The sequence below is a fragment of the Peromyscus californicus genome, unplaced genomic scaffold, assembly GCF_007827085.1.
Source record: "Peromyscus californicus insignis strain IS unplaced genomic scaffold, ASM782708v3 Scaffold_17__1_contigs__length_78620276, whole genome shotgun sequence".
Classification (NCBI taxonomy): Eukaryota; Metazoa; Chordata; class Mammalia; order Rodentia; family Cricetidae; genus Peromyscus; species Peromyscus californicus.
Genome location: NW_026294469.1, coordinates 21,592,694 through 21,609,024, shown reverse-complemented (window position 1 = coordinate 21,609,024; position 16,331 = coordinate 21,592,694). Strand labels below are relative to the sequence as shown.

General features: G+C 49.0%; 1 protein-coding gene across 1 annotated transcript in view; it reads left to right on the top strand.

Moving 5' to 3' along the window:
• The window catches only part of Myo7b (myosin VIIB), a 74,693-nt gene that overhangs the window by 38,988 nt on the left and 19,374 nt on the right, over nt 1–16,331 (top strand). The window contains exons 17-24 of the mRNA XM_052741769.1: nt 472–570; nt 1,457–1,551; nt 6,457–6,541; nt 8,431–8,649; nt 11,498–11,668; nt 11,786–11,995; nt 12,156–12,323; nt 15,884–16,011. Coding sequence (XP_052597729.1) covers nt 472–570; nt 1,457–1,551; nt 6,457–6,541; nt 8,431–8,649; nt 11,498–11,668; nt 11,786–11,995; nt 12,156–12,323; nt 15,884–16,011 — 1,175 coding nt within the window. The remainder of the gene's footprint in view (nt 1–471; nt 571–1,456; nt 1,552–6,456; nt 6,542–8,430; nt 8,650–11,497; nt 11,669–11,785; nt 11,996–12,155; nt 12,324–15,883; nt 16,012–16,331) is intronic.

The window sequence follows — 16,331 nt, the reverse complement described above, 5'->3', positions numbered from 1 at the left end:
CCTTGTGCCTCCCACTAACTCTTCTCCACCTTCCTTTTGTCCTCCTCCTGCATCTTTGCGCCGCCGTATAGACAAGGTGGCTGGCTCACACTGGCTTCTGGTTGATGCCGGTGGCTTGTGTGGGTTCCGTTTAGATGTCTGGGGGTTTACTCGGCTCTCCCAAGGCCACCAGGTCCAGGACCTGAGGGGTGACTAGGGAGCTCTGTGGGATAGGATGCTCTGCCATCCTTCCGCAGCCTGCAGCCATCCTAAAGTCTGGATTGGTCTGAGGCAAAGTGCTCCCAAGCTACACGGAGGCCTCAGGCCCACCAAGTACCCTATGTGCCCCTGGAGTGTAGCCAAGTGCCTGAGTGTACTCAGACAGCCCTTGTTGGGAAGCCTGTTAGGACAAAGGGACCTCTGCTTGAGCAGCCCTGGAGGAGGCTCTCACGCCTCTCCTGAGTCCCTGGCCACCCCTGGTTTTCTCAACAGTTTCAAGACAAGCACCGCCAGATGGCCTTGCGCATTGCTGACCTGTGCCTGGGGACAGACAAAGACTGGAAAGTGGGAAGGACCAAAATCTTCCTGAAGGTGCGATCCCCTGGCCTCCTGGGAACGATGGGGCAGGGGTGGGGGGTGGGGGTGGGCGGTCCACCGTGCTTGCCCTGTCCCCAGCCATCGGTTCATGCACTGTTTGTCCCGTAATGGGGATTTGGAATCCAGACAGGAAGGAGTAGTAGAGAGACAGGGTAACAGAGGGACTATCGGGGAACTCCCCAGGAAGATGGAACAGCCACGAAAGGTCACACAGAGCAGCACAGGGTGAAGTTGGCCATAAGGAAAGAATGAGAAGAGAAGGTTCACCCCTAAAGTCCTGGTTCCTTGAGTCCGTGCCCAAGGTCTGGTCCAGTTCTATGTTCCCAAGCTCACCAGGGCAAATGGGAGACTCAGTCATCCTGATGCTTGATAGAAGGAGGGAGGGCCAGAACGAGGGAGGGAGAATGAGAAGGAGGGAGGGAGGATGAGGGGGACCAAGGGAGGAAGGTAGGGAGGACGGCTGAGCCACCAACCTCTTTCCACCAGCCACAAGACCATTGCTCTCTGTTCTATAAAGACAAGTTCTGCCTTCCTGGGGCTACAATGACAGGCCTGTGCTTCCCATCTCAGGCCCCAGGGAACTAGGAGGAGTAAGAGGCAGGAGAGACACCCATGGGTGGGGACAATCCATCAGAGACACCCATGGGTGGGGACAATCCATCATCTCACGCCAGCTCCCATGAGCTCTGCTCATGGGCTTTGGGAACGATTTTCGCACAGAAATAAGCTCAGGTGTGCTATATAGTCCACTGCAGGTGTGTGGCTTTGGGAACATTGGAGAGTCTGGGACATAACTGACTTCTGGAGACCAAGACCTGGTATCAAGCAGGGGCCGTGGGGGTAGGAGGGGTAGCAACACGATGATGTCACCCATCCTCAGGATCACCAGGACACAATGCTAGAGATTCAGAGGAGCCAGGTCCTGGACGGAGCAGCGATCAGCATCCAGAGAGTCCTCCGGGGACACAAATACAGGTGCCTGCCCCATAAACCATCCTCGGGTTTGGATTGGTCTGATGCTAAGTGTTCTATGGCTATTTGGAGGCCCCAGGCCCACCTCGTACCCTATGTGCACCTCACCCACTTAACCTGGAGTGCAGGCAAGTGCCAAGATGCAGTCATCCAGCACACCATGTCCCTCAGGCAGGCCTGGGAGACTGAGGCACAAGATCTCCTCAATGGGGACACTCAGCTATGTTGATAATTCTAATGCATAATTGGAAAAGCACTCCATAAGTGAAAAGTGTCTGCCTCAATCTCACCTTTACGTGTGTCAATACACATTTTACACACACACACACACACACACACACACACACACACACACACACACACACACACACACGGGTGTACAGGTCCTCGTGTTTGCAAGGCAAGTCCTTTTCAGATGTCGCCATTTCTGTCAGTAAAGTGATCTCTTCCTTCTTGGCTCTGGGTCTTGGAAGGCACCAACCAGTATTAGCTCTTTTGTCGTGGTCCCTTTGGTCCCTGGGGCCCTGCTCACTCTCTTCAGTCCATTTCTGTAGCATGAATCTTAGAGAGTCTTATTAATAAAATCAAACCCGAGGCCAGTTATTGGGGTCAATGCTGGTAGATCAGAGAGACAGAACAAGCCACAGCTTCCTCACCCGACCAACTTCTCGGCTGGTCCTGTTTCCTCAGACTGGAAGCTTCTGTGTCCTCATCCCAATGGCTCTCAGCTGAACTGCTGCTCGAAAGCCTGAAAGCTTAACCAGCCAAATGCTTAACCAGGCAAATGCTTCTAGTTTCTGGTCCTCACGCCTTATAAACCTTTCTGCTTTCTACCACCACTCCCTGGGATTAAAGGCTGCTTTCTGGGATTAAAGGCGTGAGTCACCATGCCTGGCTGTTTCCAATGCGGCCTTGAACTCACAGAGATCCAAAGGGATTTCTGTCTCTGGAATGCTAGGATTAAAGGCGTGTGCTAACATTTTCTAGCCTAAGCATCTTGTGGCTTTTCTGTTCTCTGACCCCAGATACGTTTATTAAGGTACACAACATTTTGGGGAACACAATACCACACCACATTTCCTCCCCGTCCTGTAGGTTGAAAAATCCTACTGTTCTGTCTTCAATCTTACCGACTCGTCCTCTGCTCTCTCCAGCCACTGAGGGTTGTTTTCAGTTGCAGTAGTGTGTGTGTATGTGTGTGTGTGCATGTGCACACGCACATGCAAGTGCACATGCATTGGGTCACATTGATGATTTCAGCTACCAGTCAGCCACCTTGTTTTGTGAGACAGTCTCTGGAGTTTGCCAAGTAGAGTGGGTTGGCTGGCCAGTGACGCCAGGGATCCTCCTGTCCCCACCCCAAAGCACCAGGATTATAAGCACCTACTACTATGGCCAACTTTTTTACCTTATGAACATAGATTATTGCAGGTGTATTTGTGTAGACACAGCATGTGCATGGAAGTCAGAGGGCATCATTCAGAAGTCATTTCTCTCCTTCTACTATGTGGGTCTTAGGGATCAAACTCAAGTCACCAAGCCCCACAGGAAGCACCTTTACCGCTGAATCATCTTTCTGTCCCAGCTAGTTTTGATGCTTGGGACTGATCACAAGTCCTCACACGTACTAAGCATGGACTCCACCACTAAACTACACTTCCAGTCCCTTGGATAACTTTTTTTTTTGCCATGGAGATAGTACTGTGATCAGAACCCCTGATCTTCACACACTAGACATCAGTAGCATTATTACCTACCCCCAACACAACAACCAGAATCTCCTAGACTTTGCTGAATGTGCCCTGGGGGGCAGCTACCCCAGGCCCAGAGCCGCTGATGTGAACACCTGAAGGAGGCAGATTAGCTCTGCTTCGTGGTGCTTTGGTTGATACCTTGGCTGCCTATTAGATCACTGGGGAGGTTAGTTCCAGGCTCTTGGGTATATCAAAGCCTAAGAATAATAGTCCTTTATATAAAATGGCATTGCCAGGCATGGTTGTACATGACTATAATACCAGCACCCAGAAGGCAGAGGCAGGAGGATCATGAGTTCAAGGCCAGTCTGAGCAAAACAGTTTTTTTCTATTTTATTTTATATTTTTTATGTATGTAAGTGTTTTGCCTGCATATATGTATGTGCACCATGTGCATACCTAGCACATGTGGAGGCCAGGGGAGGGCATCAGGTTCCCTGGAACTAGGGTTACAGATGGCTGTGAGCCACCATGTGGGTTCTGGGAACTGAACTCAAGTCTTCTGAAAGTGCAGTGAGTGCTCTTAACTGCTGAGCCATCTCACTAGCCCCCCCTTTTTTTAAATGGCACGATATTGGCACATGTAACCTAAACCTATCCTCCTGTATAAATTAACCCTTCTCCAGATAATGCAATGCAATACTAAGGTCATACAAGTAGCTATTAAAGTATATCATTTGAGGAGCAATGATAAAAATGAAAGTCTGTGCAACTCAGTGCAGATGCAGTCTTTTCCAAAGAATTTCAGTCTTGGTAGCTGAGACTGTAGTTACAGAGCTATGTGTACACAGGTGTATACAATTAGAGGACTGACAGACTCACCCAGTGTGTGTGTGTGTGTGTGTGTGTGTGTGTGTGTGTGTGTGTGTGTGTGATCTGTCTGTCTGTCTGTCTCTGTCTCTGTCTGTCTGTCTCTCTCTGTGTCTGTGCCTGTCTCTCTGTTTCTCTTTGTGCCTGTCTGTCTCTCTCTCTCTCTCTCTTTCTCTCTCTCTCTCTTTCTGTGTGTGTGTGTGTGTGTGTGTGTGTGTGTGTGTGTGTGTGTACGTTAGAAAAAGAGTTGCCAGGCGGTGGTGGCGCACGCCTTTAATCCCAGCACTTGGGAGGCAGAGGCAGGCAGATCTCTGTGAGTTCGAGGCCAGCCTGGTCTCCAAAGCGAGTTCCAGGAAAGGTGCAAAGCTACACAGAGAAACCCTGTCTTGAAAAAAACAAAAACAAAAACAAAAACAAAAAGAAAAAAAAGAAAAAAGAAAAGAAAAAGAGCAAACATTCTGATATAATTGTTCTATATGGGACCCAGGAATAATCAATATTGAAGTTCTCTGTGTGGTTTTTAAATGACTGAGGCATACTACTCTAAACCTAAGAAGTTCATCTGGGAAAGTATTAAAAGTAGTAAGAAAACACAGTGAGTGTGAAATAAAAGATCTATGTGGGCCAAGCTCCCTTGAGGGGTCCCTGATCTCTAGAGCCCTACATTCAGATTCTGTCCCAGCCCTGGGCTGAGGAGCTGCCAAGAAATTGAAACTCCCTAGCACGACAATTAGGGTGTTTGGCCATCCTATCACCAGAGTAGGTCAGTTCCGGCTTTCTCTCGACCATTGCCAGCAGTCTGTTGTGTGGGTATCTTTGTGGATTTCTGTGGGCCTCTCTAGCACTTTGCTTCTTCCTATTCTCATGTGGTCTTCATTTATCATGGTCTCTTATTCCTTGTTCTCCCTCTCTGTTCTTGATCCAGCTGGGATCTCCCGCTCCCCCAAGCTCTCTTTCTCTCGACCCTTGCCCTTCATTACCCCCACTCACGTCCATGTCGTGCTAGAAACCCCATCCAATGACTGAGGGAACTGAATGCAGAGATCCACGGCCAGGCCCCAGGTGGAGCTCCAGGAGTCCAATTAGCGAGAATGAGGAGGGTTTGTATGAGCGAGAATTGTTGAGACCAAGGTTGGATAAAGCACAGGGACAAATAGCCAAAGGAATGGAAACACATAAACTATGAACCAATGGCTGAGGGGCCCCCAACTGGATCAGGCCCTCTGAATGGGTGAGACAGTTGATTGGCTTGATCTGTTTGGGAGGCATCCAGTCAATGGGACCGGGTCCTGTGCTCATTGCATGAGCTGGCTGTTTGAAACCTGGGGCTTATGCAGGGACACTTGGCTCAGCTTGGGAGGAGGGGACTGGACCTGCTTGGACTGAGTCTACCAGGTTGATCTCAGTCCACGGGGGAGGCTTTGCCCTGGAGGAGATGGGATTTGGGGGTGGGCTGGGGGGAAGGTGGGGGGGGCGGGAGGGGGGGAGAACAAGGGAATCCGTGGCTGATATGTAAAAATTAAATTATAAAAGAAAAAAAAAAGAAATTGAAACTCCCTTCTCAGATGACTCTAGGCTGTGTCAAGCTGACAGTTGAAGCCAACTAGGACACAATGTAAACGTCAGATAGATGAATGTGTCATCCTGCCTATAATTTCAGCTTTAGAAGGTGGAGATGGGATCTTCAGTGCAAACTGGCTGTGAAATTAGTCATATCAGCAAGCTCTGGGTTTGGTTGAGAGACTCAAAGAATGGAAAGGCAGAAGATTGATTGAGGATAATTTTTATACCATCCTCAGTCCTACACATACATGTGCACACAAGCACATGTGCCTACACACATGCAAAAACACAGGCACACATGCACATGAAAACAGAAGGAAAAAAAAAGGAAAACATGGCAATTGATTCTGTTCCTTTATAGATCTTGGTAGAATATGAAGGGATGAGAAGAGATTTCTTGATTATTAAAAAAAACTGGGTTATCATCATTCAAAAGTGTGGGGAGATTTTGTTTCTTCTTTAGCCTTTGCTTGTTTTATCTGAGGTTTTTTTTGTTTGTGATGCTGAGGACTGAACCTAAGGCCTTATACTAGACAAATGCTCGACCACTGAGCTACGTCCTCAGCCTGGAGATGTGGGTTGTTAGTACTAAACCTCATGACTCTAACCTGCATGTACATCTGATGGTCTTGCAAAGGCTTCCCAGCGCGAGTCGTACAGATTCCTTCCTCCCTAATATTTTATTATCCACTTTTGTTTCCAGATCAATCCCTTGGCTCCTAAACACTTTGCAGGATCTAGAAGAGTTATTTAATGCCTCTAATTTGCATTTTCCCTCTAGGAAGGAGTTCCTGAGGCAGAGACAGGCAGCTGTGACTCTCCAGGCGGTGTGGCGAGGCCACTGCCAAAGAAAGAATTTCGAGCTGGTGAGAGAGAGAGAGAGCTTGGGAAGATGGGCCTTCAGGGGCAGCAGAAAACTGACCCATGAAAGACAAATCATTCACTATTGTTTCTCTGAATTAGAACTCCCAGGCAGGAAGCGTTCCATTGCGAAATTGATAGAGAATACAGATTTTTTTTTTTTTTTGGTTTTTTTGAGACAGGGTTTCTTTGTGTAGTTTTGCGCCTTTCCTGGAACTCACTCTGTAGTCCAGGCTGGCCTCGAACTCTCAGAGATCCGCCTGCCTCTGCCTCCCAAGTGCTGGGATTAAAGGCGTGCGCCACCACTGGCCAGCTGAGAATACAGATTTTTAAATGACAGACACCAACCCTTCACCTATTTTTTTCTTTGCATGATCTCTAACCCTGTGTTGGGAGGAGGTCAAAATGTTCTCCTCCAGAATTTTGGGCATCCCCCAGTGCTGGACTGGGTTGATGGCTTTTCTTCTCCCAACGTGGAGTTAATAGAATAACCAGCAGGATGGACCTCACATTGCAAGCATTTCTTTCTCTTTTTTCTTCCCACCGCAGACCCCAGATAGTGACTCTGCTCTCTGTGAATCAAAGTGGCCATCACTGCACTCTCTTGGACCTCACTTGACCCCTTGTTCTTGTCATGGCAGTGACTGTAACTGCAGCATAAGAGGGTCACACTAGGGCGGGCGGTGGTGGCGCACGCCTTTAATCCCAGCACTCGGGAGGCAGAGCCAGGCGGATCTCTGTGAGTTCGAGGCCAGTCTGGGCTACCAAGTGAGTTCCAGGACAGGCGCAAAGCTACACAGAGAAACCCTGCCTCGAAAAACCAAAAAAAAAAAAAAAAAAAGAGGGTCACACTAGCAACTGGCCCCGACTTTCAGCACTTCGTGCTCAGAAAGTACATGGTGGCAGCTGACAAGAATGGAGGAGTCACTTGGGGACCTACTGTACTGAGTGCATGGTTTTATTTAATATTAATCACTCTGTAAGTAAAGGAACCAAAGCACGGAGGGCTTGATAGATTTGCTCAGGAGTGGCGACATATAACTTCTATAAGTCTGTATGACTTTCAAACCCTTACGCTGGGCCAACAGGCTCATCCTGGAGACCCAGGAACCTCTGTGACTTGGCATAGATTGGGTGTTCATCCATTTCTTACTCTCCTATTTTAACGACACCCACCTGACCTGAGTGGGCTCCACACAGGAGCTCATTGTCCAGCAATGCGGTGAACGCAGCTGGCTGCTGTGAAGCCCATGGCAGTCTACCAGTTACATAGCATTAGACATTTTCCTTGCTACAGCAACAACATGCCTGCTAAAAGCAATTTTTATCAAAAGAAGGAAGGGCTTATTTGGGCTCACAGTTCGAGAGGATATGGTGGTCCATTACGGTAAGGCAATCACGGCAGCAGAAATCTGAGACTGCTAGTTACATTGCCTCCACAGTCAGGAAGGAGAGAGCAATGAGTTCCTATGCTCAGCTAGGCTTCTCCTTTTTATCCAATGCAGAAACCCGACCCATGAGATGGTGCTGTCTATGTTTAGGGTAGATTCGCGTACCTCAATTAACCTTATCTTGAAAACTCTTCACAGACAAGCCCAGAGATTTGTCTCCAAGGTGATTCTAGACCCTGCCAAGTTCACAGTCAATATAAACCATCACATATGCTATTCACCAGGTGCTTATTTAGTGCTTATTTGACTGATAGGCTCTGCTCCAACTTACAAGTAATTACTAGGCTCATGCACATTGCCATGTATGGATACTGGTAACACCAGCACTGTGCCAAAAAAAACAAAACAAAAAACAAAAAAAAACCCAACGGGTGACTAAACTATATTGAAGATCTCTCAGGAAAGCCACTTGCAGTAAATCTACCTCCCTCCTGCTCCCACAGATCCTAGTAGGCTTTAAGCGCCTACAGGCCATTGCCCGGAGTCACCTGCTGATGAGACAGTTCCAGACCATGCGACAGAGGCTGGTGCAGCTGCAGGCCCGTTGCAGGGGCTACCTGGTGCGACAGCAGGTCCAGGCCAAGAGGAGGGCAGTGGTGATCATTCAGGCACACGCCAGAGGCATGGCTGCCCGGCGGAACTTCCGGCAACAGAAATCCATTGTAGGTGGTCACTTGGTATGAACGGGAGGGAGGGAGGGCTGGCCAGGGCCAATAGGGAAACTGATGAGCAGCAATTAAGAGTACTTATGAGAAGTACTTTAGAATATCCAACATTCTCAGGCAAAGATGTTTAAATCTACACGAGTTACTAGAAACACAGCAAGAATCCAGGAAGCAAAGTAGGAGATGCTGCTGCGGCTGTAATTTAGATAGTGCAAAATGTCTGGGAAGAGAGATCGGCTGATAAATGTCTTAGCTGGGGTTTCTATTGCTGTGAAGAGACACCGTGGTCACGGCAACTCTTCTAAAGGGAAACATTTAATTGGGGCTGGCTTACAATTCAGAGGTTTGGTCTATTATCTTCACAGCAAGAAGCATGGCGGCATGCAGGCAGACATGGTTTTGGAGAGGTAGCTGAGAGTTCTACAGCTGGATTGGCAGGCAGCAGGAAGAGAGAGTGACAGTGGGCCTGGCTTGAGCTTCTGAAACCTCAAAGCCCGCCCCCCAGTGACACACTTCCTCCAACAAGCCACACCCACTCCAACAAGGCCACACCTCCTAATAGTGCCACTTCCTATGGGCCTATGGGGGCTTTTTTCATTCGAACCACCACAGTAAACTACTTGCCATGTTTCCTGTTGCTATGATAAAACACGCTCACAAAAGCAATTTAAAGGAGAAAGGGTTTATTTGGGGAAGTCAAGGTCGCAGGAAGTTGAAGCAGCTAGCCATCATACAACCAGTCAAGAGCAGAGAGCAATGAAAGTCAATGTGTGTGGGTGCTAAGGCTCAGCTCCTAGCTCTACTCATGTAATCCAGGATCAGTTGCCCACAGAGTGGTGCCACCCATGGCGGGAGATCTTTCCACTTCAGTTAATGTAAACAAGACAATCCCCCCTAGACATGCCTACAGAACAACCTAATGCAGACAGTCTCTCACTGAGACACCCTTCCAAGGGGATTCTAGACTGTGTCAAGTAAACAATCAAACCTAACCATCACCCCTCACATGTATGAGGCCCTCATATTGATCCTCAGAACCCATGTGAAAAGGGCAGGTGTGGTGGTATGTGTTTGTAATCCCAGTGGAGATACAGTTGCATTCCTGGGGCTTGACAGTCAGCCAGCCGAGCATAGTCAGCAAACTCCAGGCCAGTAAAAGACTGTGTGTCAAAAAATAAGGTGGATGGTGCCTAAAGAATAATCTGGGATTGACCTCTGACCTTTATATAATTGCACCCTATCCACACAAATGAACATGCACGCACACACCACACACACACACACACACACACACACACACACACACACACACACACACACACACACACACTAGACAGCAGAATAGATTTCCTTCTCATGGGCTTGGGGACGATTTCTCATCAGGGATGATCAGTCCCCTTAAAGGTGCAGGAAATCTGGGCCAGATGTGCTGTGAGAGGCGCTGTCCTACGAAGAAGAGAAAACTGTTCAGAAGGCAGGAAAGCTCCAAGATTCATCCAGCATGTCGGAGACTGAGAGATTGGGAAAACAGTAGATTAACATCACTAGTCTGCTGTATTCGGGGGTGAGAAGGGGAGATAGGGAGAGAGCTCAGCTGGTACAGTCCTTGTCGCACCAACTTGAGGACCTGAGTGGGATCCCCAGAATCCACATGCAAAGCAAGACATGGTGGCATGCACCTCTAATCCCAACACTAGGGATATGGAGACAGGCAGATCCCTGGAAGTCACTGGCTCCCAGCCTAGCGGACTAGGTGAGTGGTCAATGAAAACCTGTCTCAAAAATGAAACAAAAAGCTTACAATGTTGACAACTCCTGAGGAACAACACAATGGTTGTTCTCTGGCCTCCATACACATATACACAAACATAAATACCACAGAGACAGAGACAGAGACAGAGAGAGACAGAGAGACCACTGGATTTAAAAAATCTCACTCTTTAAGGATCTTCCCACTTCCCTATGTATCTGAGAGCCAATCTCATCGACCTCATTCTTTACTTCCTGGTTCATTTGTCAAATAAAATGAGGCAAAGGGACCGGGTAACACTGGCTTTGTCTCCACAGACACACATGGGTTCTACTGTACAAACTACTAGGACAAGAAGCAGGCCACGTGAGAGGACAGACCCTCAGACCATCCGTGGTGGCAAAGCACTTGGGCCTCCTCGTTAGTATAGGTCCCAAGGTCTCCCCTGTGGTCCCTTGACAGAAGCAACTGAGGGGGCCTGAGCGGTGGCTTAGCAGCTGGTGTCTGGGTCCCTGAAGTTTGTGGAGTGCCTCAGTGGTCAAGCCAGTGACCACAGCTCTCCTCCCCGATTATTACTGAGAAAGGAAGAGCCCTGAGGAATGATCTCCACTCATTCTAGACGTTAAACTTTATTATTGGGCAGAGTATATGGCTCCGTCAGTAAAGTGTCCAATGTAAGAACCTGAGTTTGAATCCCCAACGTGCATGAAAAAAATCCAGTCCCAGTGACATTCACCTGCAACTCCAGTCCTGAAGAGGCAGAGACAAGGGCCTCTCTGGACTGGAGAGCCAGTCGGTCTCACCAAATTGGTGAGTTCTTGGCTCAGTAGGAGATTCTGTCTCAAAAAAAAAAAAAATTAATGGAGAGCAACTGAGGAAGACACTTGATGTCAAGCTTTGGTCCCCACACTCACGCACACACGTGCACACAGACAAAATTATTCTTCTAGGAGAAAACATCTTGATTCAGGCAAATAACGGCAAGTTGAGGGATACGAGGCTTCTATGTTGCTTTGCCCTGTGAGGGTAGGCAGAGTTGCACCCTAGAGGCCAGCCCTGACTGTCAGTGACCTTCTTTCTATGGGGTATGTACAGGGACCTCCTGTCATTCTGGCTAACGAGCCAAAAGGTCAGGGTGCCGTCCCTGACAGGAAGCGTAAGTCCATCTACGACACTGTCACCGACACCGAGATGGTGGAGAAAGTGTTCGGCTTCCTCCCAGCCATGATTGGAGGTCAGGAGGGCCCAGCCCCAACGCGCTTCGAGGTAAGAGAACCCAGGCAGGGATGGGAGGACCCTTCTCGGGATAACTGGGACTTGGGGTGTGCACCCCATTGACTGAAAGCTTAGCCCATGTCCTTCCTCCCTGTTTGGCGCTCCCAGGATCTGGAAGTAAAGACCCAGAAACTGCATGAGATTGATCTGGATACAGTACCCATGGCGGAGACGCCAGAGGAGGATGTGGATGGTCTGGCTGAATACACCTTCCCCAAGTTTGCTGCGACTTACTTCCAGAAATCAGCCAGCCATACCCACATTCAGAAGCCCCTCCGATACCCGCTGCTCTACCACGAGAATGACACTGACCACTTGGTACCCGCTGTTCAGTAGTTTCTATGTAGCCCAGCCCCGCTCCCCAACCCCAGAGCCCAAAGTCCGAGCTAGGGTTCAGAGGAAATAAGCAAAGAGTCCAGCCAGGTCACCATGGGTTCCAGTGCTGGAATCAGCCAGGCCTTTCTGTCTCCTTCTCCAGGCAGCTCTAGCTGTATGGCCCATCATCCTGAGGTTCATGGGTGACCTTCCGGAGCCAGTGCTCTATGCCAGGAACAGCCTGAGTGGCAGCTCAGTCACGAAGCAGATCCGCGATAGGCCGGGCAAGGACAGGGACGCTCAGGGTCCACAGCACACCGAATATGCACAGGTACGTGGTGAGGGCAGCAGCAGGCAGGTGTCCATCAGAGAAGGACCGAGGAAGCTGGGTGGAAGCATCATCCACTGGACCCAGTGCCTGAGACTTAAACTGCATCCAGGAAGTCACGAGTCAAGAATGGTACCAGGATGCTGGGCGGTGGTGGCGCATGCCTTTAATCCCAGCACTCGGGAGGCAGAGGCAGGCAGATCTCTGTGAGTTCGAGGCCAGCCTGGTCTACAGAGCAAGTTCCAGGAAAGGTGCAAAACTGCACAGAGAAACCCTGTCTCGAAAAACCAAAAAAAAAAAAAAAATGGCACCAGGACTGTTGGGAGTTTGCAGTCATGAGTGGAGAGGGTCTCCTGAACTCCAAATCCTGGCTTTGACTCCAACCAAATTCAAATTAACGCTTAAAAAGAACAACAGGCTGGGGATATGGCTCGGTTGGTAGAGCGTTTACCTAGCATGAACAAAGCCCTGAACGTGATCCCTAGACAAGGTAGGGCATACTTGTTATTCCAGCACTCAAGTCCCAGAGGCAGGAGGATTAGGATTTCAAGGTCATCCTTGGCTATTGGAGGCCAGAGAATGATGAGAAGGAAAGGGAACAGGGCTGTGGAGAAGACTCAGTGGCTAAGAGCATTAGCCATGAAAACTAGTGTCAAATCCCCCAGCCAAGCCAGCTGCAGCAGCTTGAGCATCTGAGCCTAGTGCTTCTCTAAGGAAAGGGGAACAGTCCGAATTCCTGAAGCCTGATGCCGCCTGGTGTGTACAGTGGTGATGAGACCTTGTCTCAAAGACCGTGGAAGGGGAGGACCTGATGCCTGAGACTGTCCCCTGACTTCCACACATGGACTGGCTGTACACACACACACACACACACACACACACACACACACACACACACACACCCCAGATGCCACTACTGAATGATAGCCCACTAGATGCCAGTGACTTTTCTTCATTTAATCCCCCAGGTATGCCAGTCTCAGAAAGTATCAGTTATAATGTTTATCAATCACAGTGAACAGGTATGTGGGAGCTGGCTTTAAACCCACTCTGCTAATTCAGAGAGCAAGTTCCTTTCTTATTCCTTTCTGTGCCTAAAATTAAGTCCCACTCCTGGTGCATGCTGATCTGCACCCCAGCCCAAAGAATAAGCTCTTGATCTACGCTCCACCGCACCCTCTGATGGAACCCAGGGGGATGGGGAGATGGCTAGGCTGGTAACATGCTATTGCACAAGGTGACAACCTGAGTTCAAGATCCCCAGCACTCTCCTAAGAAGCTGGTTGTGACTGGAGCTGGATAGATAGCCGAGCTGTTAAGAGCACATACTGCTCTTCCAGAGAACACATTCCCATTACCCATATCAAGAAGCCCACAATCCCCTGTAACTCCAGCTCCAAGGGGACCCAATGCCTCTGTCCTCTGTGGGCCTCTTCATTTCATCTGTGCATACCCACCCACAGACACACGTAATTAAAAATAATTAAAATAAAAGCTTTTTTTAAAAAAAGCTGTGTGTGGCAACATGTGCCAGTAGCCCTAGCACTAGCAAGGTAAGATAGAAGACAAGAAGATTCTTGGATCTAACTGGCCAGGCAGCCCAACCAAGTCAGTGAGCTCCAGGTTAGGTGAAAGACCCTGTCTTTCATTACTTCTTTTGTTTTGTTTTTTGTTTTTCAAGACAGGGTTTCTCTGTGTAGTTTTGGTGCCTGTCCTGGATCTCCCTCTGTAGACCAGGCTGGCCTTAAACTCACAGAGATCTGCCTAACTCTGCATCCCAAGTGCTAGGACTAAAGGTATGCAATACCACCACCCTGCAGACCCCATCTTAAAAAAATAAGTGGGGGGGGCTAGAGAGATGGCTCAGCAGTTTCGAGCACTTATTGCTCTTCCTGAGTTTGGTCCCCAGCACCCACTATTTATAACTAACTAGTAATTCCAGCTCCATGAAATTCAATACCTTCTTCTGGCCTCTTTGGGCACATACATATAAAAAACTTAAAAAATAATATGGAGAAGTGATTAAAAATATCCCTGATATTGACTTCTGGCCTCCATATAAACTCACACATGTGCACGTATACCTGTGCCCTCACCCACCCACACACAAACACACACGAATGCCTATACACATATTTACATACACACAGTTTAAAAATTAACTCACAACATCTTTTGGCCAAGGCCTCCTCCAGTTTCATGCAGTGAACTAACCAAAACCAAAAGAAATGACCAGACGAGATCGGGCGCGTTCAGGGTGGTATGGCCGTAGACCAAAAGAAATTACTTAAGTAGCAGTGGCAGCAGTAGGAGCCCACTGTGGAAGTCCAGGAGTGCTCCATACACCAGGTCACTGAGACTCAGCATGGGTACCTATGAGGTCTCGTGTTCTGACTAACTACAGAGGCGTCTAAAAGCCTCTGCAGCCCGGGTTGCATGGACAACTCAGAGTCACTGAGGCTTCCTGATCTCTGGAGGTGTGAGCTCCACCAGAATGTGTTAGGTAGTGACTGCTGTGTAACTGGTCACCTTGAAGCACAGCGGCTTAAGACAGGGCAGAGTGGTTTATTCTGAGAATCGGGAGTGGTTTGCACAATTGGTTCTGATTCAGGATCTCTCTCAAAGATGCTGCCAAACTGTCAACTTTCCCGGGAATAATCTGTAGACTTGACCTGAATCCACTCCCCAGATCATGGAATGGTGCATTGGTCCCGGCTACATGGTCCTTGTCCTGAGCTATCTAAGCATCCTCACAACATGGTTTTTCTTCACATCGAGTGAGCCAAGAAGGGAGATGTAGTATCTAGTCTTGGAAATTGCACACTTTGTGAGGCAGGGACATAGCCAGAACAGGCATGTCAGAAGATCCCATTGGAGGCAGATGGCCTTCCCAGGCAGGGATCCAGAAGACAGTCTAGCTATCAACTCTGTGCTCTAACAGATGGACATAGAGACAGTGGACTTGCTTCCCAGGGTCAGATCTCAGTTTTCTTCCATACACAGGTTTGTTACATAGGCCAAGCAAGCCCTCCCCATACTCCAAGTCCATGTTTCATGCTTAGTTCCTGTATCCAAAACCAGCTTTCCACAGACAGCTGGTATCTGGCCCTGAGTTGACCTCAACCCAAGCTCGATCTCACACCAAGCTCTAATTCGGGCATCAAATTCCCATAGTGATGCCATCGTGGTAAAGTGTATTCTCTATCCCGACCTGTGCTACTGGCTTTGTAAATGGACCCGGAAAGTGGCTGAGTGTCAAAGGCAAACGCTCTAGCCCTGGTGGCTCCAGGGTCAACCACATGAGCACTAACACTCCCTTGGTCCCTGGTCTGCTCCCACAGAGAATAAGCAGCTGGGCCCAAGGGCTCAATGATATCTCTTCATAAAGCTGAAGTGGTCCTCATGGATCACTGGCCGGATGAGCCCAGCTAGATCTGTCTGTCCTGGCTCAGTGTCAGCTTGGTGCAGGCATCCAGGCCATTGTTTCTATCCCATGCATCTGTTTCCTCCTTGGTAAGTAGAGATGGTCACAGCTGTGCTAACAGCTGTCTGTGGGCTTCTAGGTGGCCAGAAAACTGAACACTGGTGAAGAGGCATTCAAGTCTGATGTCCCTGTCTCAGACAGACCCATGTCTAACCTGGAGAAGGTGCACTTCATTGTGGGTTACGCCATCATGCGTCCCGGACTCAGGTCAGTCTCCCCTCCCGCGTCTGTTCAGGCGATCAGGCCACTTCACTGGCACTTAGCCCAGGGTGGCATCATCCTCATCATCTGCCTTGAGGTACCAGCTCTTCTCCTACTCTCTGGCCTGGGTCTGTAGATTAGGTCTCAGCACAGCGGATGTTAGAGCCACCCAGGGCTCTCAGCTTGCCCTGTAAAGAAAGCCATGAGGGGCTGCGGAGATGGTTCAGTTGGTAAAGCGCTTGCCATAGCTGCATGACGACCTGAGTTTGATCCCCTAGAAACCATGTCAAAAAAGGAAAAGGAAGAAAGAGAGAGAGACAGAGACA